The sequence below is a fragment of the Carcharhinus amblyrhynchos genome, chromosome 24, assembly GCF_965287045.1.
Source record: "Carcharhinus amblyrhynchos chromosome 24, sCarAmb.v2.hapA, whole genome shotgun sequence".
Taxonomy (NCBI): Eukaryota; Metazoa; Chordata; class Chondrichthyes; order Carcharhiniformes; family Carcharhinidae; genus Carcharhinus; species Carcharhinus amblyrhynchos.
The window spans coordinates 28819264-28843563 of NC_137347.1; the positions used below are offsets into that span (position 1 = coordinate 28819264).

General features: G+C 45.6%; 1 protein-coding gene across 2 annotated transcripts in view; it reads right to left on the bottom strand.

Annotated features, from left to right (window-relative positions):
• Positions 1-11728: 11728 nt before the first annotated feature.
• Positions 11729-24300, bottom strand: part of fam110d (family with sequence similarity 110 member D) — a 50356-nt gene continuing 37784 nt past the window's right edge. For both annotated transcript variants that reach the window (XM_080211332.1, XM_080211331.1), the window contains exon 2: positions 11729-13484. In XM_080211332.1, coding sequence (XP_080067458.1) covers positions 12084-13199 — 1116 coding nt within the window. In that variant the 5' untranslated portion in view covers positions 13200-13484 and the 3' untranslated portion in view covers positions 11729-12083. The remainder of the gene's footprint in view (positions 13485-24300) is intronic.

Consider the following 24300-nt stretch of genomic DNA (forward strand, 5'->3'; position numbering starts at 1 on the left):
CTTTAACTTTGTCTTTCTTGAGAAAGAGAAAAAATAACTGAGGATGAGTGACAAATGGAGGGAAAGAAAAAGAGAGATAGAATCAGAAACAGAAAAGCAGACGGAGTAAGATATGTTTGAGTGTTCAGTATCTTTACCTCAGCCTTTAGGATGTGGGGATTGCCGACAAGGCTGGCATATACTGCCCACCTCTAGTTGCCCTTTGCAAAGGTGGTAGTGCGCCTTATTCTTGAACCATTGTAGCCAATTTGGTGAAGAATCTCCAACTGTGCTGTTCAGCAGGGAGTCCGGGAATTTTGAAGCACTGACACGGTGGCGCAGTTGTTAGCACTGCTGCCTCAGAGGGATCTGGGTTCAATTCCCAGCTTGGGCCAACGTCTGAGCAGAGTCTGCATGTTCTCCCTGCATCTGCATGAGTTTCCTCCAGGTCGTAGAGTCATAGAGATTTACAGCATGGAAACAGGCACTTTGGCCCAACTTGTCCATGCCGCTTTTTTTTTAAACCCCTAAGCAAATCTCAATTGTCTGCATTTGGCCCATATCCTTCTATATCCATCTTACCCATGTAACTGTCTAAATGCTTTTTTAAAAGACAAAACAGCCTCTATTACTAATTCTGGCAGCTTGTTCCACACACTCACCACCCTCTGTGTGAAAAAATTGCCCCTCTGGACACTTTTGTATCTCTCCCCTCTCACCTTAAACCTATGCCCTCTAGTTTTAGACTCCCCTACCTTTGAGAAAAGATATTGACTATCTAGCTGATCTATGCCCCTCATTATTTTGTAAACCTCTGTAAGATCCCTTAGCCTTCTACATTCCAGAGAAGAAAACCCCAATCTATCCAGCCTTTCCTGGAGGGTTGACAACCCAAAGCATTCAACCTTCTGACCCCCTCCCCCCAATGAGATTTTTTCAGTTTGAAATTTTTAAAATCCAGAACATTTTGAAAATGCCCAATCATTATGCAATTCAGAAAAATCTAGTTGGATTTTGGTCTCTCGGCAGGAGACATCAATAATATTACTCCAATTCCCCTCCGAGGTTATCCTGCCTCACATTGTTTTTGCAGGGCAAGAGAGACAAGGTATCCCAACCACAGATCTACTTTTTGTGTTGTCTTCATGTTGATGCAAACATATGACTCACAGAAATAAATAAAAGCAAAATACTGCAGGTGCTGGAGGTCTGAAATAAAAACACCTAAATTGCTGTAAAAATTCAGCAGGTCTGGTTGCACCTGAGGAAAAACAGAAAGAAATCCCACAACACCAGCTTAAAGTCCAAACAGGTTTATTTGTAGCAAAAGCCGCAGGCTTTCGGGACAGCCTGTCTCTTTGTCAGGTGGCTGGGAGTTCTGATCATGATCATGAAGTTAGAGAGATTTCGCAAGTCAAGGCAAGTCATGGGGGTTACAGATAGTGTGACATGAACCCAAGATCCTGGTTGAGGCCATCCTCATGTATGCGGAACTTGGCTATCAGTCTCTGCTCAGCAACTCTCACTAACTGTCCTGTCTGGGGACAATACATACCTCTTTAACTTGTGCTTAATGCTCTCTCCACTTACATTGTCTGTACGTTCAAGACTTGATTAGCTGTAAAGACTCGCATTTCAATTATTATTCGGTAAATTGAGTTTGTGCCTTTATGTGCCCTGTTTGTGAAAAGATCTTCCCACTCACCTGACAAAGGAGCAGCAAGCGCTCCAAAAGCTAGTGGCATTTGCTACCAAATATACCTGTTGGATTTTAACCTGGTGTTGTAAGACTTCTTACTGCGTTCACCCCAGTCTAATGCCAGCATCTTCACTTTATGTCAGAGCCCCAACATTCATTGCTCTTTGCTTTTATTCACCATAAACTAAAAGATTGTGATTGTAAACCCAATAGAAAATTCGGGATAAACTCCATAAGGAGCATTTGAACCATCCCATAGAGTGGGCAGTAAATATAGAATTACATAGCTGACCATTCGGCCTTTTGCTCTTGTGCTCCACATGAACCTCCTCCCATCTCAATCTCACTTATCAGCATATATTTCTAATCAATTCAGTCTCGTACTTCCCTAACATCCCTTTAATACACTTGTAATGCACAGGATTCTCCGGTCGTTCCTGCCTCATTGCCCCTACCAGTGAGGATGCAGAATTTGGCACTCAGCCAAATCTGCGTTGGCGGCAGCCAGACCAGAGAATCCTGCTGGCGTGAATGGCCGGAGAATCCTTTCCATTATAAGTGTATGAAAAGGGAAGTTAGGTAAGCATGAGAAAGAATTGAATAGAAGTGTTGATAAGTGAGATTGAGATGGGAGGAGGTTCATATGGAGCACAAAAGCAGTGGGCCGAATGGTCTGCTATGTAATTCTATATTTACTGTCCACTCTGTAGGATGGTTGGTGAAGACATGGACATGCAAAGTCCTTTGAACACTAAATTCACCCACACTCATTTCTTTCAGTCATTCTCACCATGCGTACCAGGCAGCCAAACCGTGAAAGCAAGGTTCTTTTGCTAATCCTGCAAATTATGGAAATTCTTATCTTCTTCAGTCTTCCCTTCAGTTTAAAATCCTGGAGCCTTTTAAAACCAAAGCTGCTTGAATTCTTTCCTACTCATTCCAATCTTGGCACTGACTTAAAAATGTTTGGGATTTCTCAACACTACAAAGGGTGTGTGTATATGTTTGTGCAGACAGAAGAGTTGGCCCGGTCAAAGTATTAAACTCTGATGTCAGCTTAGAAAAGCAGAGAATACACAGAGTCTCTCTGTAGAACTGACTGTACAGCATCAATTCATCCGACACATTCTGTGAGCAATGGTTCAGAGCAGGAGCCAGTGTTGTGTTGTGTTGTGAGTGACTTTGACTGAGAGATGGTTTGTCGTACCCTGGCCTTTTGTCCAGTCACCCACACTGTACCTTGCCAAGATCAAGTAGAAGATCCACCGTCGCCTTCTCAGGAGAAACCAAGGGTCAAAAATAAGTGCTGGCCTAGCTAATGACTGCCACAACCTGAAAATGTCTTACACTTGGGTAACTCCACAACTGACCCCAAGTCACCGTCCCCCTCCCCCTCCCCCGACAATCCTGTTCCATGTACCACAATTCGTTTGGTGTCTGCACATTCTCTCTGTATCTGCATGGGTTTCCTTCGGGTGCTCCAGTTTTCTCCCACAGTCCAAAGGACGTGCTGATTGGGTGCATTGGCCATGCTAAATTCTCCCTCAGCGTACCCAAACAGGTGCCAGAGTGTGGTGACTAAGGGATTTTCACAGTAACTTCAGTGCCATGTTAATGAAGTCACGTTACTTGAGACAAGAATAAATAAATAACTTTTCAGCACATCTTTTTATTCGGTTTCCCCTCATGTACTCATCCAGTATCCATCTGAAAATGTTTCCAGTTAGGTGAGTTCACATTCTAATGCTTCTCTGAGTGAAGCCTTTTTTGCTTTATTCCCCTACTAGAGTTACCATCAGACATCTTTTATGACCATTTATGATCCTAGAATTGGATTCTCTCACAAGTAGAAACACTCACTCCGTATCCAACTGGCCTGTTGTGTTTGTATCCCCTTGAAGATTAAAGGGGTGATCTTTTTGAGGTGCTTAAGATGATTAAAGGGCTTGGCAGAGTGGATCCAGAGAAACTATTTCCTGTGGTTGATGAGTTCAGAACTAAAAGTCACAATGGTAAATTTACAGCTCAGCTGTTCAGGATTGACGTAAGGAATGACTCCTTTACACAAAGGCGAGTGGAAATTGGAATGGTTTCCCCCAGAATACAGGGCGGGGGGGGTTGCAATTGAAAATGTCAAAACCAAGATGGATAGAGTGGAGTTTTCTGACCCTGCTCACCGGCCGCTTCTTCTGATGTTGCCAAAGTCAACCCACCACACAGCGTATTGTGAGGGCAATATGGGTGATATCAGCAGAGCTGGAAGGTCCCACCAATGGCCTTTTCCTGCTGAAAAACACACTGTGGGGAGAAGGGAGGGTTTGGAAATTCCCACCCAGTGACTTTTGTTAGACAAAGGTTGTTACCCAGCCAAAGAAAGGAAATTGAGTTAAAATACAGAGCAGCCATAATCTAGTTGGATGTCTGAACAAGCCTGAGTGACTGAAAGGCCTCACACTATTTCTACATATGATGTCCCAGGATGGAAAACAAGGGTGGGGAGGCTGGCAAACTGGAAGGAATGGATGCACTGTTAATGAGCTCAGGACTGAGGAGCGTTTTAAAGGTGTTGAGGGGGTAATGATGCAGGCATAATTTTGAAAGGAAATATAGGCCAGAACTCTTCCAAAAGAATTCTAAGTCTCAAATTTGCGTGAAAACGGGAGTAATTCAGTGGGAGTTCAGAGAAGAATCTCCCACACTCTGTACACTGTAGAGGTCACTAGTGTGAATATCATTATAAATCAGGGGGTGGGTCCTAACCCTACTGGAGAGGCTGAAATCAGTGCGCTGAGCAGGCCACTGCGCATGTGCCGATCTGTCAGCGCACTGTTGGTCTCCTGACTGCTGTCTAGTTCAATCACTGGCCAGCCCCTACATCCCTGCATTGCTGGCCCTCTGCCCCCCGACCCCCCCCCCCCCCACCCCACAGCCCGATTCCTGGCTTAATTATTCCCAGGCTAGCTCTGAACCCCCCCTCCTTGCCCACTCTGATTTTCAGCACTCTCCCACTGCCATTCGATTCCCCATCCCCAGAATCCTGACAGCCCCACCCACCCTGCAGCCCTGACCCCCCCAGTAGGCTGACACCACACCCAACAACATGTCTGATTGTTGGCCCTCTTCCTTCACCCGCCGATTGGCCCATCAGGCTCCTCCCCCATCAGGCCCCACCCCCTTGCCACTGCCCCACGCCCAATGGGCAGTGCCAAGGTGCCCCTTGGTTTTTGCTGGAGCCCCAGGCTGGCACTGCCAATTTGCCAATACCCAGTGGGCAAACCCCTGCTGTCTGACCATCTGTGGGGCCCCTATCGCTCCCCCCCCTTCAATCAAGTGGGGTAAGGCTACTAGTTTCCTGTTAGTGGGGACCTAGTTTAATTCCTGCTGGAGTGAACCACTCTGGCGGTGGCAGCGGGGTTGGTGGGGTGGGGGTAGATGCTAGAGGGCCCAGAGACCTGCTATTACATTGAAATGATATTAAAATGACCATTTAAATGGTCTTTGCATCTCCCCGCCTATTTCTGCAGCGGAATTGACACCTCCAGAAATTTGGCACTGGGAGATGCTATCGGGGGCAGGAATGCATGTGCAAACCCCATGAATTGGCCAATGCGAGAATCTCCTGGCCCATTGCACTAAAAAGTTAGCGCAGTGGGATGGGAGAATTGCCCCCATAGAGTGTGAGAAAGCTGGATGATGGTTCGACCGCTAATGATGGAGCAGAGGGAGGGGGGAATACAAATATATGAATGAGGAGCAGGAGTCAGCCATTCGCCACGAAAGGGGGCACAGAACCATAGAATCCCTACAGTGCAGAAGGACGCCATGCTGCCCATCAAGTCTGCGCTGACTCTCCGGTCGAGAGCACCTTACCTAGGCCATTTCCCCCTCAACACCATGACTGTACCCCACTAAACCCCCACAAGGGGCAAATTAACATGGCCAATCCAAGTGTCAGGGTAGGAAATGAAGGGGTAAATGATAGACTTTGGCCTGAAGATTGAAATGAAAGATTTGGAGAATGTGATGGTGAGCAGGTGAGAAAGCTAAATCATTCAAAACAAGGGATCCAGTCTCGAAGGAAACTTTGAATCCCCTAAACTGTCACAAACTCACTTCCTCAACTGACTGTTGGGATTAATGAAAGAGTCGGAGGAGTTTCTAATCTATCAGGCTCTATACAGTTGTCAAGAGGCAGTTCTAAGATAAACTGTCTCCCAAACTGCTGTTAACAAGAATGGAAAATAACACCTCACAGACTGGTACGACTCCAGATTCCAAACAACATCTGGCCAAGTAAGCGGCTGGAGTATAAACAGTGTTCCAGTGACCAGACTGAGGTCAGGCCCCAAATCACAATCTGGATTTAACTCCTGACATTTTGCACTAAACACATCTTGCCTTAGTTTTTTTTTCCATCAGTCCCCTCCACCAACATCAAAACGCTACTTAATCATGGACTCCAGGTGCCGTCCACGTCTTAAAGCGCACCACATTATCCTGAGTTAGTTCCTCCTCAATGTTTTTGAATGGATTTCACTGCTTGTTGAAGAGACCCAGAGAATGAAGTAAAGTGCGCCATAATGAACAGGGAGGGCGACTTCAAGAGAAATATGTGTGTAAAATGTTTGAGAGACTGGAAGGAACTTGATGGTGCGATAGCAGAATGGGTGATTACATTCCTCCTGTTTTTGTTTCGATTTCCGCTGACTTCAATAAAAAAACAAAAAAGCTCCGAGACGTAAAGTGGGCTGACTCATTCTCAGTGTTTTATCTTATCGTACAAATGTCACCATGTACCCCACAAAATGCAGTCAGAGAAAGAGCGGAATTGAGGTGGAGACATGCAGAAAGATAGATACAAAAGCCTGAGGTCATGTACCAACTGGTTTAAGAACATAAGGACGTAAGAAGTAGGAGCAGGAGTAGGCCATCTAGCCCTTCGAGCCTGCCCCACCATTCAATAAGATCATGGCTGATCTGAAGTGGATCAGTTCCACTTTCCTGCTCTCTCCCCATAACCCTTAATTCCCTTGTCTATCAGAAATCTATCTACCTGTGACTTGAATATATTCAGCGAGGTAGCCTCCACCACTTCAACAGGCAGAGAATTCCAGAGATTCACCACCCTGAGTGAAGAAGTTCCTCCTCAACTCCGATCTAAACTGCCCCCCCCCCTTATCTTGAGGCTGTGCCCTCTAGTTCTGCTACCCTTTCTCAGCGGGAAGAATCTCTCTACCTCTACCCTATCCATCCCCTTCATTATCTTATACGTCTCTATAAGATCCCCCCTCATCCTTCTAAACTCCAACGAGTACAGACCCAGTCTATTTAGTCTCTCTTCATAGTCCAACCCCCTCATCTCCGGTATCAGCCTAGTGAACCTCCTCTGCACTCCCTCCAAGGCCAATATATCCTTCCGCAAGTGCGGCGACCAAAACTGCACACAGTACTCCAGCTGCGGCCTCACCAGTACCCTGTACAGCTGCAGCAAGACCTCCCTGCTTTTATATTCTATCCCCCTCACTATAAAGGCCAACATTCCATTCGCCTTCTTGATCACCTGCTGCACCTGCAGACTGGGTTTTTGCGACTCATGCACAAGGACCCCCAGGTCCCTCTGCACCTTAGCATGCTGCAGCTTTTCGTCTTTTAAGTAATAATCCTTCCTACTATTACTTCTGCCAAAGTGGATAACCTCACACTTGCCAACATTATACTCCATCTGCCAGGTCCTTGCCCACTCGCTTAGCCTATCCAGATCCCTCTGCAGACTTTCCACACCCTCCACGCAATTTGCTTTTCCACTCATCTTCGTGTCATCAGCAAATTTCGTCACCCTATACTCAGCCCCCTCCTCCAGATCGTCTATATAAATGGTAAAAAGCTAAGGCCCCAGCAGCTATCCCTGTGGCACTCCACTAGTCACCAACTGCCAATCAGAATAGAACGCATTGATACCGACTCTCTGCTTCCTATTAGACAGCCAACCCTCCAGCCATGCTAACACCTTATCCCCAACTCTGTGCACCCTAACCTTCTGTAGTAACCTTTCATGAGGCACCTTATCAAATGCCTTTTGGAAATCTGAAAACACCGCATCCACCGGTTCCCCTCTGTCTACCGCACTAGTCACATCCTCATAGGAATCCAACAAATTCGTCAAACATGACTTCTCCTCAACGAATCCGTGCTGCGTCTGATCTATCAAACCATTCTTTTCTAGATGCCTCGCTATTTCTTCTTTGATGACGGATTCAAGCATTTTTCCAACTAGAACAGCTTCTTCCCTGCTGCTGTCAGACTTTTGAATGGACATACCTCGTGCTAAGTTTACCTTTCTCTACACCCTACCTTTGACTGTAGCACTACATTCTGCACTCTCTCCTTTCCTTCTCTATGAACGGTATGCTTTGTCTGTGTAGTGCAGAAGAAACAAAACTTTTCACTGTATACCAATACACCTGACAATAATAAATCAAATCAAAAACAGTTCAGCCGAGTTAAAAATACTGTGGATGCTGGAATCCGAAACAAAAATAGAAAAATGCTGGAAAATCTTAGTGGGCCTGACAGCTCTGAGGAATGTTCATCTAGACTCGAAACATTGGCTCTACACTCTCTCTCCACAGACGCTGTCAGGCTTGAGATTTTCCAGCATTCTTCTGTTTCAGCTCAGTTGAGCGCTAAGCTAATCCAGGAAGAGATCAGGACAACGGCAACAGTTCTGCAGACAGTGGCATCGTAAGGCCTGGGGAATTGTAACTCCTGGGTCTCAGCTGGCTAGATCACCTACATCAACTCAGTGGGGGCAGGAAGTCAGGTGACCATCTTACCACCTGAAGGGTTATCATGAGCCAAAGCAAAGACAGCAGCGACAGCTTTCATCTCAATTGGATGACTTGAACACATAAGACCTAGGAGCAGAAGTAGGCCATAGAATCCCTACAGTGCATAAGGAGATCTTTCAGTCCACTGAGTCTGCACTAACTGTCCGAAAGCAATGAGATGAGGAAAAATGTCTTCACCCAGAGGGTGGTGAATCTGTGGGAATTCATTACCACAGAAAGCAGTTGAGGCCAAAATGTTTTCAGCAAGGAGTCAGATATAGCTTTTGTGGTGAAGGGATTCACAGGTAATGGGGGGAAGGCGGATCAGGCTGTTGAGTTGGATGATCAGTGACGGAGCAGGTTTGAAGGGCTGAATGGCCAACTCCTGCTCCTATTTCCTATGCTTCTAAATGTCAGTCTCTTATATTGACATTGATAATCACTGATGTTAGAAACTGTCTCCACTGGTGGGAGGCTGGGTTATGAGAGGGCAGATAATTGGCAAAATACTTTTTAAAGACAGCAAGTTATGATCGGATACAGTCTGAAAGGACGGTGGGAGTAACTTTAATAGTAATTTTCGAGCAAATCTGACAAGTCGGGAAATTGTTGCAGAGTAATGGGAGAAGAGCAGAAGAATTGGATCATTCTATCACAAGTTGATGGGCCAAATAGCCTTCTTCTGTGCTGTATGTTATACGTATTTGATATTTACGGGAACGTGGAGGAGAAAGCAATTAAGGATGGGAAATTCAGAAGTGTAAGTTTCCTGCAATGCTTTTCATTTTATTTCAAGCCAGCTTGATTGCCAATCTGATGAACAAGCTGGCTACCTGCCTCATTGGCACAAAAGCCTGCAGCAAGAGGAGATGATAGCGAAGCAGGAAGGGAGGCAGGGAGAGATATCAGTGCGAGATGGAGGTGTCTTGTGGTCAGAGAAGGCAATTAATTCTGGGGGGGGAGGGTAGGGTTGGGTTTAAGAGGGAAGATTGTTGGGCCCAGATATCACTCTTCCTCATCTGCCTCACATCCAGTGATGTAAATGCATTTAGCCAATGGACTCACCTCTCTTTCACTTGTCATGCTTCCTGGTTACCAGCCGCACCCATGGCCAGGATTTTCCAGCGTTGCCAGCTGTCAATGAATTTTTGGTTAGATCTCCGAATTTTCCATTCCCGACTGCAATGAGTCCTGCTATAGGAGGGACTGGAAAATCCCAGCCAAAGAACAAGGAATTTCTTTACACGGGGTGGTGTGTTACATGGGGTGGTTGGAGCAGAGAGCTGCGATGCATTTAAGGGGAGGTTGATTGATATTCCAGTGAAGAGGAACATGGTGCACGGTTGGGGGCGGGAGGGGAATGGTAAATAGAGTGTAAGGAGATTGTGTGGAGTAAAGACCAGCATAAACCAGACGGGTCGAGTGGACTGTTTCCATGTTGTACAGTCTATGCAATCACACCAAGGCAGGAAACTGGGACACCTCTACAGGCCCAGGAAAGCTGAGCTGGGAGATGAAGCGGTTTAGGGTGTCGGGGCTGAGGGCTCTAGTGACCCCTGCTACTAAGTTCATGTGTGTGAATATTCGGTTGTGAATTGGGTCAGGTTAGGTTGCAATGCAATGGCACCTAAGGTCGTGATACTCACACAGCACAGGAAGATGAAGGAACCACCAGCACTGAGAGGAAAGGAAGAAACATTGAAATTAAAGAGAAATCTTCAGTCTCTCTTCGATGGAACAAACAAACCTGTTATTTGAGTACAATGACCGCATCAGAAACAGAATAAATTAGACATCATTTTTCCCCTTGGCAAGAAATCAACCAAAATCAAACACTGCTTTCATTTTTTTTATTTTCATGAATAAAGTTTAGCTTTGAAAGTAAAAGCTTTAAACTCCTCCAGAAAAAAAATGCCCCTTTACTTTTAGATTCAACTGAGAAATGATTTCCATTTAATTCAATTGTCAGAGTTGTATTTGGGAAGCACTGTGAAGGGGCTTCAGTTTCAGGATCCACACTTCCTTTAACCTCTTGCTGCATGTTTTTTATAATACATGAACAAGTGTTGGTGCAAACACTGGGATTTTGCTTAAAGGTGCCCAATTGTTCCAGGGAGTGGGTTCAAATTCATCCCAGGAAATGAAAGACACTTCTTCCGACATGTTCCCACTAGAGATCAGTCTGGGCAGTCACAATCCAGTGTTGGGTGGGCAACAGGGCTGCCCCTGATTTGACAAACTCACTTGGAGATGGACACGTTGCTACGGTAAAGACTGTTCTTGTGTGGTTGTGTCAGAGACAAAGTGGGGAAATTGTAGAGGAACTCTATCTCTAAATTACACTTTGTATCGAGTGACTGGCATTCTCACCCCAGGGGCAAAAAGTTGTGAGTTCAGGGCCCATTCCAGAGACATGGAAACAAAATTAAGGCTGATACTCCAAATGCACAACTGAGGGAGTGCTGGAGTGTCAACTGTAGGATGGCACTCAAAATCAAGGCCCTGGTCTGTCTCCAGATGAATAAAGATCCCATGGTGCTATACTAAAGAATAGGGGTGCTCTTCCCAGTGTCTGACCAACATTAATCCTTCTATCAGTAACAAAACAGGTGGTTACAGTCACAGTTATATTTGTGAGAGCTTGCTGTGTGCAAATTGGCTAACACATTTCCCATATTACAACAGCAATATGCTTCTGAAATCTTCATTGGCTGTGAAGTACTTCAGGGCATACAATAGAAATCATTCTTTATAATTCATGCTGTATTGGATCTGGGTGTGCTTGGTGTGTGCCTGTGCACTTGGTGTGTACGTGTGTGTGTGTACATGTACGTGTGTGTACACACGTGTGTGTATGCACATGTGCACACACATGTGCATGTGCTTGGTGTGTGTGGTGTGCTTGGTGAGTGTGCGGGCATGTTGAGTGTCCGGGCATGGTGAGTGTGGTGTGCATAGTGAAAGTGGTGTGCTTGGTGTGTGTGGTGTGCATGGTGAGCGTGTGGGCATGGTGAGTGTGCGGGCATGGTGAGCGTGTGGGCATGGTGAGTGTGCAGGCATGGTGAGCGTGTGGGCATGGTGAGTGTGTGGGCATGGTGAGCGTGTGGGCATGGTGAGTGTGCAGGCACGGTGAGCATGCGGGCACGGTGAGTGTGCGGGCACGGTGAGTGTGCGGGCACGGTGAGTGTGCGGGCACAGTGAGTATGGTGTGTGTGACGTGTATGCTGAGCATGAGAGCAGTCTACTCCCTAGCACCCAAGACCCTGACCTCAATGAAAAACTCCAATAAAGGAGAGCCCACTAGCCCCCGTCCTTTCAGGGTTGATACTCCACTAAACTTTGCACTCAGCATCCCTTGCTTATTCAATTACTTCAACCAAAACTTCCAGACCAAAGCTGAACATTAGGTTTAGGAGTTAAATTAAGAAAATAAAACTTCTCAAATATGTGCCAAATGGTTGAGCTAAAGACAGAATCTGTTTCGATTCCCCACGTTATTAACAAGGCAGTAGTGTATTATGGTGAAAAGATCCTCTTTGCATGTTGGGGTAAATTATAAATCTCTCCTCTTTTCCTGTCTACACTGTTGACTCCTTTGGTCCCTCTTTGGCCTTTTTGCAGCCATACAGCCACTTGATGACCCGTGCGTTCCGTTCAATGACAGATATCCCCAATGAGACCTGCTCATGAATTTCTTCTTCATAAAGGCCTTCACCACCTCTGCTGCCATGAGACAACTCGCTGCCATCGCTCTCCGTCATGCTGACGTTCTGAATTCGGGGTGGGATAGAGTCTGAGGCAGCGGGAGAGGAGTTCACCAGCCCGAGATGCTCCGCCACATCCGGGTCAAGCCCGCAGTAATTAAAAAATCTTTCTTCCTCTGACAAGGCCACTGAGTTACGCAAGAGGAGGGCCGAGTTTGAGCATTGCAAAGTCCTGCTTCTCAAAGCCTCTCGGCCACTTGCGTCAGAGGGATCGCTTGGCGGTTCTTGCGTTCTGGTTTTGTGAAGGTTTGGAGAAAAGGAGCCTCCGATTTCTTTGTGGACGAAGAGATTGACGCAATGATTCTCGGCCTTTGTTGCTCCATTGTCACTGAGACGACACATGTGCGACAGTGGAGGGCTACCTTCAGCGAAGGACCTACCGTTCTCCTTCAGGATGATCTTTGGAAACTCCAGGGCGTTCGCTTGCTTGTCCCTCATGGAACCCTGGAACAGGCGCCGGATGAAGTTGTAGCCCCTGGAGTTCTCGTTGCCCTCTGTCTTGCAGTCACGTTTCTGTCGATAAATGATTAAGGAGTCAGGCCTCATGACTCTCTTGGAGGTGGTCCGCCGAGTGACCACAGGGTCGGGGGATGGCCTGTCCGCCAAGATGTTCCGGACGTTGTTAAACTGTTCCAGGTTGGCATTCTCTTTTCTGGCATCAAAGTCTGGGCATGGATCGTCCGCCACACCCGGTCTGACCCAGTTTCGAACAGGGGACTGCGGAGAGGCACAGGGACTGATGACAGGCTCTTGTTTGGTGTTCATGGCTTTCTGGCTTTTAACATACTTGGGCTTGTCTGCTTCAAGCCTCTCAACAGCGCTCAGCGTCCGGCCCCTATTGTCGCTTTCCATCTGCCTGCGTAGGTACTCAGGGCCTTTGTTTAGGAGCCTGAGAGGCGACGGGGAACTAACTGGAGTGACTGGCTTCATTCTCGTCACTTCACTAGCGGCTCAGGGCAATGAGGCAAGTCCAGAGCTAAGCCAAAGCCCAGCATTCAGATGCTCTCTCCCATTCCCAAGTCACCGAAATCAGGTCACCTAAAGCGTTCTAAATATTGTTTTGGAGGGGTTTGAGAACGCAGATTCCTCGGTGATTTCTTTATTGCAGAAAACAGCGCGAGGTAGAGGAAAAAGCTTTCAGCGTACAGCTATCGAGGCACTCGACTCTCAACCGGAACGCCTCATCGAACTTTCCTCTCAGCTTCAGGCATCCTCCTGAAAAATAAATCAAAGTAATGCCGTGGATCAGTTCAAAGCCTCTGGACTTGATTCTAAAAGCTATTTTGTCTCTCGGCGCTGACAAATCCAATGCACCGGCAACACCAGCACTGAGCTGATACTGAAGGTCAGCTGGCTTAGCTTAAAGGCAACCAAATCTCACAATGCACCAGGGAGTGATGGTCTCCGAGCAAGAGGCACACTCACTACACAAAACCCAGTGAAATGAATCCTCTGCAGCCAACAGAAGTAACATGCAATTATATAACAACGCCTTTCATGATCTCAGGATCTCACCGAGCAATTCACAGCCAATGAGGCACCTTAAGGGAGGTCACTGTTGTAACATATGTTGTCAGACTTTTTACTGTAACATATGGAAACATAGCAGCACAGTCTGGGCAGCACAGTGGCACAGCAGTTAACCTGCCTGCCTCACAGTGCCAGGGTCTTAGATTCAATTCTGGCCTCGGGTCACTGTCTGTGTGAAGTCTGTACATTCTCCCTGTGTCTGTGAGGGTTTCCTCGGGGCGCTCTGGTTTCCTCCCACAGTCCATGTGCGGGTTAGGTGGATTGATCATACTAAATTGCCTCTGAGTTTCAGGGAAATTAGCCGCATAAATACATGAGGTTACAGGATAGGGACTGTCGTTGGTGCAGACTCGATGGGCCAAATGGCCTCCTTCCGCACTGAAGGGATTCTATGATTAATCAGCATGCAGCTCTATCCCATAATATGATAATGGCCCAATATTTTCTCTTTAGTTCAACGGAGGGAGACACGTTGAGCAGGTTCCCTGGAAGAACCACAGTCCATCTGAAGGAACTACCCCACTTAGTGCCATGGATTTTTTTGAAAAATCTCTACTTGGGAGGCCAGATGGGTTTAACTCACTTTGGCATCTTATCAAAACGATGGCGCCTCTGACAGTGCAGCACCTCCCTCAGTGCTGCACTGGATTGTCAGCCTAGATTCTGTGCTCAAATCTCTGGAGGAGGACTTAAATCTGCACAAACTTCTGACTCAGAGTGCTATCTGTGGCCACTATTACTGAACAAACCCTGAGAAAAGGTCAAAGCTAGTCATCAAAAAATGTCATGCCAATAGCTTAAAGTTTTTTAAAGTTTATTTTATTAGTGTCACAAGTAAGCTTACACTGCAATGAAGTTACTGTGAAAGTTGGTAATACAGTGCAGCACAGAGATACATTTAATCAACTTGTTATATTTGGAGTTAGGACGAGAGTTGTGTGTGTGCCTGACAATTTTTATCACATTGATCGGAAATCCTCAATGTTTGAATTGCAATTAATTATTTTGAGATGGACTAACCGTTAAACGGGCAGTTGGGCAGCACCTCTGACACTGCATCAGTCCCTCGACACTGCATCAGTCCCTCGGCACTGCACTGTAGCGTCAGTTTATTCACAAAAACAAATTACCTTTATCTCATTGCTGTTTGTGGGAGCTGGCTGTGTGTAAACTGGTTGCTGTGATTCCTACATTACATTCCCCTAAGAGGCAGTGTGGGCATAATGGGCCAAATGGCCTTCATCTTTGCTAAGTGAATTCAGTAACTTGCTGAAGTGTGAGCTGATAACAGCAGGTCAGAGGCATTGAGTCCTGAGTGAACATCGGTACCAACAACCATTTTCCTTACCCAATGAGATTTAAGGTTTGTGAAAGCAGTGGACAAACAACTGTGTAGGAAATGGGGTGAACCAGAGTCAAGTCATAACAGAAAGAGAGGGGAAGAAAGATTGGATTCGTGGACAGAAATAGAGAGAAAAGAAAATTAAACAGAAAGAAGCACATTTTAAATTTTTTAAAACTCTTTAAGAATGATATCCTACCTGCAGTAAAGAAGTTCGGTAATATTAATTGTACAACTGGGTGGCACGGTGGTACAGTGGTTAGCACTGTTGCCTCACAGGCCAGGGACCTGGGTTTAATTCCAGCCTCGAGCCCCTGTCTGTGGAGTTTGCATGTTCTCCCCATGTCTGCATGGGTTTCCTCTGGGTATTCCAGTTTCCTCCAACACTCCAAAGATGTGTGGGTTTGGTTGATTGGCCATGCTAAATTGCCCATTAGTGTCAGTGGGACTAGCAGATGAGGGGTTACAGAAATAGGGCCTGGATAGGATTTGTGGTCAGTGTAGACTCGATGGGCCGAATGGCCTCCTTCTTCACTGTAGGAATTCTATGATTTGCAACTTACAGGGTATTTCATCTTTGTCACATATTACATATTATCAGGAGCGCCATTAACTATACGGTTATATTCTTAGAAAATTTTGGCCAAATGATTACGAAAGTACTTCATCAGCTGTGAAACATTTTGGGACAACATTACATAAATGCAAAGCTTATTTTTTTGATTATTGACGCAAGTTGTGGTTTGAACCCACAACCTTCTATCATGTTCCAAGGGCAAGAGAGGAACCATTTGCATTGAATAGTTATTTCAATTATTGTTCATTCTACTGCCCAGTGCTAATTAACCAATAATATCCTTCCACAGAAACAGACTAGAAATTTCATGTTTTTTGACTGTGCTGTGTTCAACTCCCTCCCTGCTTTCTCCCCTCCCTATCTCTCTGTAAGCACTCCCAGTCTTTCCGTCCATGACCTGGGTTCTGCCAATGCTGGCCATCTGAGGCACTTACATCCTTCGCCTCGAAATTGGCAGCTGCTGATTGGTGCGGAAGCTCTAGAATTTCTTCACCAAACCTCACTGCTGCTCTTTTGTTAAGGTGCTGGGGTGGCACAATGGTTAGTACTGCTGTCTCGCAGTGCCAGAGACCCAGGTTCAATCCCCAGCTTGGGTCATTGTCTGTGTGAAGTTCTCCCTGTGTTTCCTCCGGGTGCTCCAGTTTCTTTCCACAGTCCAAAAATACGCAGCTTAGATGGATTGGCCATGTTAAATTCTCCCTCAGCGTACCCGCACAGGTGCCGGAGTGTGGCGACTAGGGGATTTTCTCAGTAACTTCATTACAGTGTTACTGTAAACGTACTTGTGACAAATAAATAAACTTTAAACTTTGCTTAAAATTGAGCTCTTTGACCAAGGGTTTGATCACCTGCCCTAAGGTTTCCTCTTTGATTTGGTGTCTCATATTGCCTGATAATGTTCCTGGGAAATTATAATAACGTTAAAGGCGCCACATAAATGAAGGATGCTGTTGTTGTTCAGGAGACCTCACAACACAGTGACTAATATTCAGTACCACTAAAAAAAGTCACCGGCTGGGATTTTCAGGCTCTTTCCACCGGCAGCATCTTCCGATCCCATTGACATTCCCCAGATTTCCTGGCAGCGGAGATTGTGAACACTGGGAAACCCCGTTGACAGCAGAGAAACAAAGAACAAAGAAAAGTACAGCACAGGAAGAGGCCCTTCAGCCTTCCAAGTCTGAGGTGGAGAGACTCTTCCCGCTCAAAAAAGACAGTAGGACTAGGGGGCACAGCCTCAAGATAAAGGGGAGGCGGTTTAGAACGGAGTTGAGGAGGAACTTCTTCACTCAAAGGGTGGTGAATCTCTGGAATTCTCTGCCCATTGAAGTGGTGGAGGCTGCCTCGCTAAATATTTTTAAGAAGCAGGTTGATGGGTTCTTGATAAGAGAGGGGATTAAGGGTTATGGGGAGAGGGCGGGAAAGTGGAACTGAGCCACGACAGATCAGCCATGATCTTATTGAATGGCGGGGCAGGCTCGAAGGGCTAGATGGCCTACTCCTGCTCTTATTTCTTATGTTCTTATGTTCTTATTATGATGCCCTAGCTAAACTAAAGAAAAAGCCTTCTGCCCTCACTGGATCCATACCTCTCTATTCCCTCCCTATTTATGCATCCGTCCAGATGCCTCTTAAATGTTGCGAATGTGCCTGCTTCCATCACCTCCTCTGGCAGCCTGCTTCAGACACCCACCACTCTCTGTATAAAAAACTGCCCCCACACATCTCCCTTAAGCTTTCCCCCTCTCACCTTGAACCTGTGCCCCCTTGTAACTGACACTTCCACCCTGGGAAATAAGCCTTTGACTATCCACCCTGTCTATGCCTCTCATAATTTTATAGATCTCAATCAGGTCTCCCCTCAGACTTCTTTAATTAAGAAAAAGTGCAGTCCATTGTTACTTGGGTTAATGCAGCAAACACTTTGCACTCAGCACCATTTCAAAACTAACAATTTATGCTGCTCCTAATCAGGTTAATTTACTGCTGGGTGTTGGCCCAGAAAGCTGGTGAAAACTCCCTGCTTTTCTTCAAACAGTGTCTAGGCAGCGTTAACAGCATTCTGGCTGCATAAATATCTGAATACAATCCATTTTTACAGGGAGGGAAGAAAACATGAGGGTGAAGCAGAGACAAGTCCACACACGTCTGACAGAGAAACACAGCGAGACTGTGGGGATCAGGATATTGAATTCAGTGATCAGCCATGATCGTAATAAATGGCGGAGCAGGCTCGACGGGCTACTCTTGCTTCTAGTTTCTATGTTTCTATGTAGAATAATCTGCTCAGAGGATGAGAAGGTGCATGTTGTGGAGGTGGGGTATCTGGGGAGGCAAAGAGGTCACTTGTATCAATTGGAGCGAGGCTATGGGGTGACCAAAGTAAAGTTTACTTATTAGTGTCATAAGCAGGCTTACATTAACATTGCAATGAAGTTACTGTGAAAATCCCAAGCCACTATACTCCGGTGCCTGTACACTGAGGGAGAATTTAGCATGGCCAATGCAGCTAACCAGCATATCTTTCAGACCGTGGGAGGAAACGAGAGCACCTGGAAGATACCCATGCAGGTATGGGGAGAATGTGCAAACTCCACATAGACAGTGACCCAAGCTGGGAATCGAACCTGGGTGCCTGGCGCTGTGAGGCAGCAGTGCTAACCACTGAGCCACCGTGAAAGGAAACAGAATTCAGAACCATTCAAGCACATTGACCGGAAATTCTCCAGAGAATCGGGCGCTCAGGCAAATCTCCATTCACTGCAGCGAGACCAGAGAATCTCAATGGTGTGAATAGCCAGAGAATTCCGGGCATTAACATCGAAAACATATTAAACTGTCATATCTTCATACTATCACCCAATTATCCCTCAACATTGTAAACCACTTGAAGACACAATTGTGCAACACTCCAGATAATCTTAGAAATAGATTTCTTTCAGAAATGCTCATCGCCATTCATGCAATTCAGTTAACATCACTTTGAAGGACACAGAGCCCAAAATGATTTACAAGGACAATACCAGAACTGAAAGGTTACGACCACAAAAGGAAAGAATGAATAAGTTGGAGCTCATGTTTCGAGGAAAGAGAAGGCTGAGAGGGCTGGCCTCATAGAAGCCCTACATGCAAAAGGAGGCCATTCAGCCCATCAAGTCGGCACCAACCACAATCCCACTAACCACAATTCCCAAAACCCCTCATATTTACCCTGCTAATCCCCCTGACACTAGGGTTAATTTAGCATGGCCAATCCACTTAACCCACACATATTTGGACTGGGGGAGGAAACTGGAGGAAACCAACGCAGACAGGGAGAGAACGTGCAAACTTCACACGGACAGTGACCTGAGACTGGAATTGAACCTGGGTCCCTAACACTGTAACGCAGCAGTGCTAACCATTGTGTCACCATGCCACCTTTTGGGGTTTTTAACATTATGATAGGGTCAATATAATCTTAAAATAACTCACAGCCAAGAGGAAGCCTTTTGAGCTGATGTTTCTGTGTAGGCTTTTGGGTAGAGCAATCCAAATATTCCTATTCCCCCACTCTTTCCTCACTCTACTTTTTCCCTTAAGTTTTCACCCAAATTAGGAGGTCATGTGGGACAGTGGGTAGCGTCCCTCTCTCTGAACCAGAAGCTTCAGGCTCGAGTCCCAACCCAGGATTTGATGGCCAGGGAAGCTACATTCATAACATGGTCAAAGAGGCTGAGTGTCAACCTGCAAATCCTTCCACACACGCCAATGGCTGGAGGTAAGAGTGGGAGAGGCTCCTGGTCAGCCCACGCTTGATCCGGAGCGGCACCCCTCTATGTATGAGCCCCAGGCAGCAGACTAGTGACCTGTTCCGGCAATTACTGCTATGGAAATGGACAAAAATCTGCCTTAGTGCACCACTGGGTGTGTGAAGAGAATGGGAAATTTCACACAAATACATTTTGAAAGTTACGATTGAATCTGCTTCTGCTACCTGAAGAAGTCATATGGATTTGAAACGTTAACCCTATTTTCTTTCTCAATAGATGTCATCACACCTGCTGAGTTTTTCCAGCATTTTTCTGTTTTGCCTCCTCCTAACCTTCTCATTTAAAAGAGAACAATCCCAGCCTCTCTCATCTCATGATATAACTGAACTCTCTTAACCCATGGGGAACTATTCTAGTAAACCTCCTCTGCACTCTCTCCAAGTTCTTGACATTCTTACTAATGTGCATTGTCCATAACTGTACACAATATTTCAGCTAGCGCTATAACCACTGACTTAGAATCGCAGAATTGCTACAGTGCAGAAGGAGGCCATTTGACCCATTGAGTCTGCACTGACAACAATCCCACCCAGGTCCTATCCTTGTAACCCCATGTTTTTACCCTGCTTATCCCCCGACTCTAAGGGGCAATTTAGCATGGCCAATCAGCCTAACCTACACATCTTTGGAGGGTGGGAGGAAACCGGAGCACCTGGAGGAAACCCATGCAGATACAGGGAAAATGGGCAAACTCCGCACAGAAAGTCATCTGAGGCTGGAATTGAACCCAGGTTCCTGGAGCTGTGAGGCAGCAGTGCTAACCACTTTGCCGCCCACATATAAAGGCTTAAAATAACTGGAAAATCTGGTAGCATGCATTTATTATAAACCACAGTTTAAGTTATGCCGCCACTGTCCAGGATTTACGCATAGATGACCCACATCTCTATGTCTTATTACTGCTTTGAAATTGTACCATTTTGTTAATATTGCCTCTCCAGTCTTTTTCTGAAGTATCTATCTTTGATTTCTCAACAACCACTAACGCATTCAGCTATGCACTTATTGAAAGGTGTAGCAGGCTCAAGGGACCATGTGGCCTGCTCCTGGTCCTATTTATATTCTCATGATAAGAAAATCAGAATATCCGAGTATTATTTAAACGGTGACAGATTGGGAAATGTTGAAATACAAAGGGATCTCAATTTCCTTGTACATCAGTTATTCAAAGCAAGCACGCAGGTACAGCAAACAGTTAGGAAGGTGAATGGTACATTGGCCTTCATTGCAAGAGGACGTAAGTAAAGTAATGTTTATTTATTAGTCACAAGTGAGGCTTACATTAATACTGCAATGAAATTACTGTGAAATTCCCCTAGTTACCAAAGTCCGGCACCTGTTCAGGTCAATGCATTCAGTCACTTGAGTACAGGAGCAAGAATGTCTTACTGCAGCTGCAAAGGGCCTTGGTGCAACCACATCTGGAGTAATATGCGCAGTTTTGGCCTTCTTACCTAAGAAAGGAAGATTCCCCAAATTAATCATTGAAATGGCAGAATTGTTGTATAAGGAGAAATTGGGTCAGCTAGGCCTGTATTCACTGGAGTTTAAAAAAATGAGAGGAGATCTCATTAACACATCTAAAATTCTGACAGGGATGGACAGACTGTACGTAACAATGAGGTTTCCTTTGTTTGGGGGATGTAGAACAAGGGCTCACAGTCTCAGGATACAGGATAGGCCATTTAGGACTGAGAGGAGGAGAAATTTCTTCACTCAGAAGGTGGTGAACCTATGGTTTTCTCAACCACAGAAGGCTGTGGTGGCCAGGGCACTGAATATATTTAGGAGGGAAATAGATAGAGTTCTAGAATTTAAAGTGGGGAGAGAGCGGGAGAAGACCATGGAGATTGAGGGTCAGCCATGGTCACACTGAATGGTGGAAAAGGTTCAATGGGCCAAATGGCCTAGTCCAGCTCCTATTTTCTATGTTTCTCTGACACTTTAGTATTCAGTTTTAATTATGCGCTTTCAATGCCACAATGAATGTCAGGATTGCACGACAATTTGATTTATTTCTTTAGCATATGTGTAGTCACAGAGCCAAGCAATGTCTTGTTTGTGGTTGGATGGAGTTTGTTAAGCTTGCCTTTAAGTTTAGTTAGCAGACACTCTTCAACAATGTGAGTCATTGTTTGGACTGCACCACAGCTGTAGCCTTGATGACAATGATGACCTGCTTACCCTCCTTCTGCACTGACAGAGATGCTGGGAATTGCCAACATTGTGAGCTGCTGAGACACAAGGCAATTCTCAGGCATAAATGCAAGTCTCCGTCACGAGAGTCTCCCTCCTTCCCTGCTGCCTCAGAAATGCAGCCAGCATAATCAAGGACCCCATGCAACCCAGACATTCTCTCTTCCATCTTCTTCTGTTGGGAAAAAAATTCAGAAGTCTGAGGTCACATACCAACCGACTCAACAACAGCTTCTTCCCTGCTGCTATCAGATTTTTTAGCAGACCTACCTTGCATTAAGTTGATCTTTCTCTACACCCTAGCTATGATGGCAACACTACATTCTGCACGCGTTCCTTTCTGTTTCTAAGTCTGGTATGCTTTGTCTGTAGAGTGACAAAGAAATAATACTTTTCACTGTATGTTAATACATGTGACAATAATAAATCAAATCAAATCAGATTGCCATTCAGTGAAGAATACTAAACTCGTAAACTTGAGCCTCATCCAAAGCTGCATTGCACTGATCCTAATTCAGGCCCATCCCATTCACTCAATTACCCCCTCGCCAACCTCACAGAATCAGAGAATCCCTACAGAGAAGAGGCCATTCAGCCCATTGAGTCTGTATGACTCTCTCACAGGGTATCTGACCTAGCCCCTCTCCCCTATCCTATTCCTGTAACACCACACATTTTCCATGGCTAATCCACCTAACCTGCACATCTTTGGACCTTTTAACCTAGGTAGGCTCACCGTCTAACAACACCTTAATTTAAAAATTCTTATGCTTGTTTGCAAACCCCTTTAATAACCTCACCCCTCTCCATTTCCCCAACCTCCTCCAGTCCTACAACCCTCTACACTGATGTCACTGAAGATCGGGATCAAGTTCCCTACTGTTCCATCTCCATTTTACTTTTATCTGTTTCCAATAAAAGTTTTTGTCCTGGTTTTGGCCTGACATTTAAACTTATCTCCCACATTTCCTGTTCAGAACCTTTTTTTCTGTCCTGTTAAACGGCTCCAAAGTGTTTCTTTCCCCTTGAGTGGGAATCTGTTTAAAACAGCACGCCACAATGAGACAGTTTATAGAGCATGAAACCACAGGCTTTTTGACCACAATCACTTTCAAACCCCATCACCAGTGCTATCTTTGTACTTTCTCTTGCTTTTTATAGTGACTGACATAACACAGCCTAATTTTTCATACTCCACCCTCCATGTGGGAAAGACATAGTTAGAAAATGAGAACAAATATCAAAGCAGAGGATGACTTTAATTAGACCCTTGATGCTTTACATAGAACTACATTGCATAAGTGGTACAGAAACAGGTCATTCCGCTCAATTGGTCCTCCCAGCCTATTTCCTCATCTTGAGGACTAATGGTTTATGTCAAAACAATGAAGTGTACAGATTATTGGGATAGCACGGTGGCGCAATGGTTAACACAGCTGCTCCACAGCACCAGGGACTCAAGTTCAATTCTGGCTTTGGGTATTGCAGGTACAATTTTGTCTTTTAAAAAGCATTTAGATATTTACGTGGATAAGATGGGCCAAACGCAGGCAATTGGGACTAGCTTAAGATTTTAAAAAAGGGACTGCATGGACAAGTTGGGCCGATGGGCCTTTTTCCATAGTGTAAATGTCTATGACTCTCTGGAGTTTGCACATTCTCCCCGTGACTGCATGGGTTTCCTCTGGTTGCTCCAGTTCCCTCCCACACTCCAAAGATGTATAGCTTTGGTGGATTGGCAATGCTAAATTGATCCCTAGTGTCAGGGGGACAAGCAGGGTAAATGTGTAGGGTGAGGGGAACATGCACAGGTGGGGATTCAGTGTCCTGAGGAGGTCCAAATCCAGTTTCAGAGAGCTCCCTGAAATCCACCTTCATTTTCAGGAGGTCTACGTTCTTTCTTCAATAGTGGGTCAGTGATGCTGGACGCATTTACAATGTGGCACCAATATAGTATGTTTACTTGCTGGCCACAGTAGCAGGAAACACTCCACGTTCCCGCCCTCAGCATCTTCTTCAGTCCGAAAATAGGAAACTCCACCCATTATTTTTTAAATTGTTGGAACATTTCTCTTTACCAGATATCCAAGTATTGAAAATGGGGGAAAGGGTTGCTTGGTTGACAGTCAAACATCATCAATTGGGTTATGAGTCATTTTGGTTTCCAATTGACTTAGGAAGGTAAGACATGGATGGAGGTGTTGGCCGACAAATGGCTGGAGCATGGGGGAAAGTCATGTGATGAAACCTCCAGGAATGTCGGTTATCACAGTTTGGCCCTCCCTGGTGGTGAGTTACTTTTTGCCAGAAATGGAATTTTGTAATGAATATCAGCACTGCTGGACTAGGGAGGAGATAAGAAAGTCAGCAGGGACTCTAATCTGCTCTTTGCTACCATTGAATACTTGAATATGTAGACAGTGGGGGAAGTAGGGAAGGAAGGATAGGACCAGGTTCAGCTGTGCACCCCTGTTAGATATGCATTATGGAGGCTCAGACATAAGGAATGGCAGCAGGGTAAAGTAACAGAGTACGCCCAGTGCACAGACCACAGAATCAGTGCCTTCAGGAGAA